At 52.4% G+C, this 2,407-nt stretch overlaps 1 protein-coding gene across 1 annotated transcript; it reads right to left on the bottom strand.

Annotated features, from left to right (window-relative positions):
* Positions 1-573: 573 nt before the first annotated feature.
* LOC103628432 (1-aminocyclopropane-1-carboxylate oxidase 1) lies at positions 574-2,203 on the bottom strand. Its single transcript, XM_008648633.3, has 3 exons — positions 1,571-2,203; positions 1,258-1,418; positions 574-1,138 (listed from the first exon to the last, which is right to left on the bottom strand). Exons 1-3 carry the CDS (start codon positions 2,201-2,203, stop codon positions 574-576), a joined length of 1,359 nt encoding a protein of 452 aa, XP_008646855.1.
* Positions 2,204-2,407: the final 204 nt, after the last annotated feature.

Raw genomic sequence — 2,407 nt, 5'->3', positions numbered from 1 at the left:
ATGTGAAATGCTTCTCCTGTCCCCATTTATCCAGTGGGGAATGTTTTTTCACTGTTTACATTATCGTGGGAGAAGAAACTGTTCTGTATTCTTTTCCTACCACAGTTACTCGAGCTTCAAATACCAGGTTCATCGGTTCTCCTTTCCACTGCATCAGGTCTCTGTAAACGCCATCCAGCTGCAGCACTGGAACTCGGTCTGGTTCTTAGAAAGGTCGGGCTAAATGTTCCCCAGCCCGGTGTGATGTGCTAACATGTAATGTATGCATCCACTATCTGAAGGAAGCCACGTGCAATATATTTATTACATTAAGTACAAGTAGTATCATTGGCACCTTCATAATTAACATGTCATATCATTGTCTGAAGGAACCCACACGTAATATATTACATTAAGTACAAGTAGTGCAGGCTGTTTAGTCTTCAAACAGAAAACCACTGAAAGTAAAAACATATATTTTAACACTTTGCTGTTCCTTAGGAGCTAGCAGTAAATACAAGCGCATCTATGCACTGATGCAGTATTGCAGAACAAGTCAGACACTTCTTTTCTCCAGGCTTCTGCTGTGATTATTCACTTCAATATTGCCTTTGTAGTCTGGAACCTAAATACCTTATCGGTAAACTTGGTAGTAGAATAGAAATCAAGGTAGTCTTGGAAACGATATTGGCTAGGATATGTGAGCTTTGAAGCTGGGCAGATTATGGCGTCGGCACCAGGGTTATAGAATGTTGCGATGGATAGGCGGCTCCCGTTCTTGTTGGGAAGGACCCGGTGGCATATGCTCTTGTAGGTTCCATTGGTTATCACTTCAATCTGATCTCCAAGGTTTACAAGGATCCTGTTGCCTTGTGTTGGAGGTACTGCCATCCACCTACCGTCTTTCAGAAACTCCAGACCTGGGATCAGTTCATCTTGAAATAGAAGTATGATCCCCCCAGCGTCAGTGTGCTCCCTGAGACCCATTACAAGCTCTGGATGGCTGCACCTGGGGTACTTTGCCACCTTGACGCCTACGAAAGGTTTAGAAAACTCCTTCTCGATGTAGCCCTTGTCTAGCCCAAGGTTTTCACTCATGGCTGCTGCGAGCTGTTCAGCCAGTTTGATAACCTCTTCTGCATATTCAGATACCATTGCACTGCACAGCACATTTTGCATCATGTCGTTAGTTTGGTTTACAGTTCACTTCAGATGACTATTAGACTTGGTAAATTAAAAATGTTTTTCATGTATTCAATTCAAACTCCGCGGACTCACCGAAGCAGCTCAGGAATATCATGGCTGTTTGATTCTGGCTGATGACGGTACATGAAACTGCACTCCCAGTCAACATTTGATGGAACTTTCTCACAACCTAGGATCTTTGCATTCTCCGAGCTATAGAAGTTCTTCTCCATGAGCCCAACAAAGCACTTCCCCTACCCACGTGAATATGTTCCTCCCGTCAAAAAAATAGCTGGGGAATCAAATCGTGCCGTGATTCACATCCAGACATCCAACCGGCTGAATTCAGATGAATTTGGGCGAAGGAATAAAAGGGGGATTTAAAAAAGAATGAGGGAGAAAAGACCACACCTGGGCGCGTGCGTCGTCCTGTCGCCCCACCCATCGGCGGCCCCAAGCGGGTCCGGCGGCCTGTGCGACGGTAGCGGCAGCGGCGTGATCTGGGGGTGGAGATGGAAGCCGCGGCGTGGCAATCGAGGCGCGAGGGAGGGGTGCGGGAGATGGGATCTGCGCGGGAGGGCGAGGGCCGCGGCGATTCCACCTCCACCGCGGTGAGATTAGGGGGAGGGCGAGGGCGGCATGGATGCCGCGGCGATTCCATCTTCACCACGGCGAGATGCGCAGGACGTAGACGGGGCCACGCACGGCATGCCATGGATGTCGCGATGAGGTGGAGATGGATGTCGTTGGGATGCAATCGAGGAGAGGGATCTACACGGGAGGGCGAGGGCCGCGGAGATTCCACCTTCACCGCGGCGAGATTAGCGGGAGGGCGAGGGCGGCATGGATGTCGCAGGCGCGAGGGAGGGGGCGCGAGAAATGGGGATCTGCCGCGGTGAGGTGGAGATGGATGCCGCAGGATGCAATCGAGGCGAGGAATAATCGGCGGCGAGGGCGACGCGCGCGGGTGAGGAACGCGGGCGGGGGCGCGGGCGTTGCGGGATGGCTTGCGCGGGCGCGCGTTGCGGGGTGAGGGCATCACGGCGTGCCGGGGGAGGGGGTGCCTGGCGCGGGCGTGATCCTCCGGCGGCGAGGGCCATGCGCGCGGTGCGTGATTCGCGGGCTGGAGAAGACGCGCGCGGGGGCCAAAAATCGCAGGCGGGGGCACGGTGCGGTGGTGGACGCCCTCCGTCCACCCTTAAGAATTAGTAGAGATAGGATAATAATTATGGAGTAATGGAAC

The sequence above is a fragment of the Zea mays genome, chromosome 5 (assembly GCF_902167145.1).
Source record: "Zea mays cultivar B73 chromosome 5, Zm-B73-REFERENCE-NAM-5.0, whole genome shotgun sequence".
Lineage (NCBI taxonomy): Eukaryota > Viridiplantae > Streptophyta > Magnoliopsida > Poales > Poaceae > Zea > Zea mays.
This window is presented reverse-complemented; position numbering and strand designations above follow the sequence as displayed.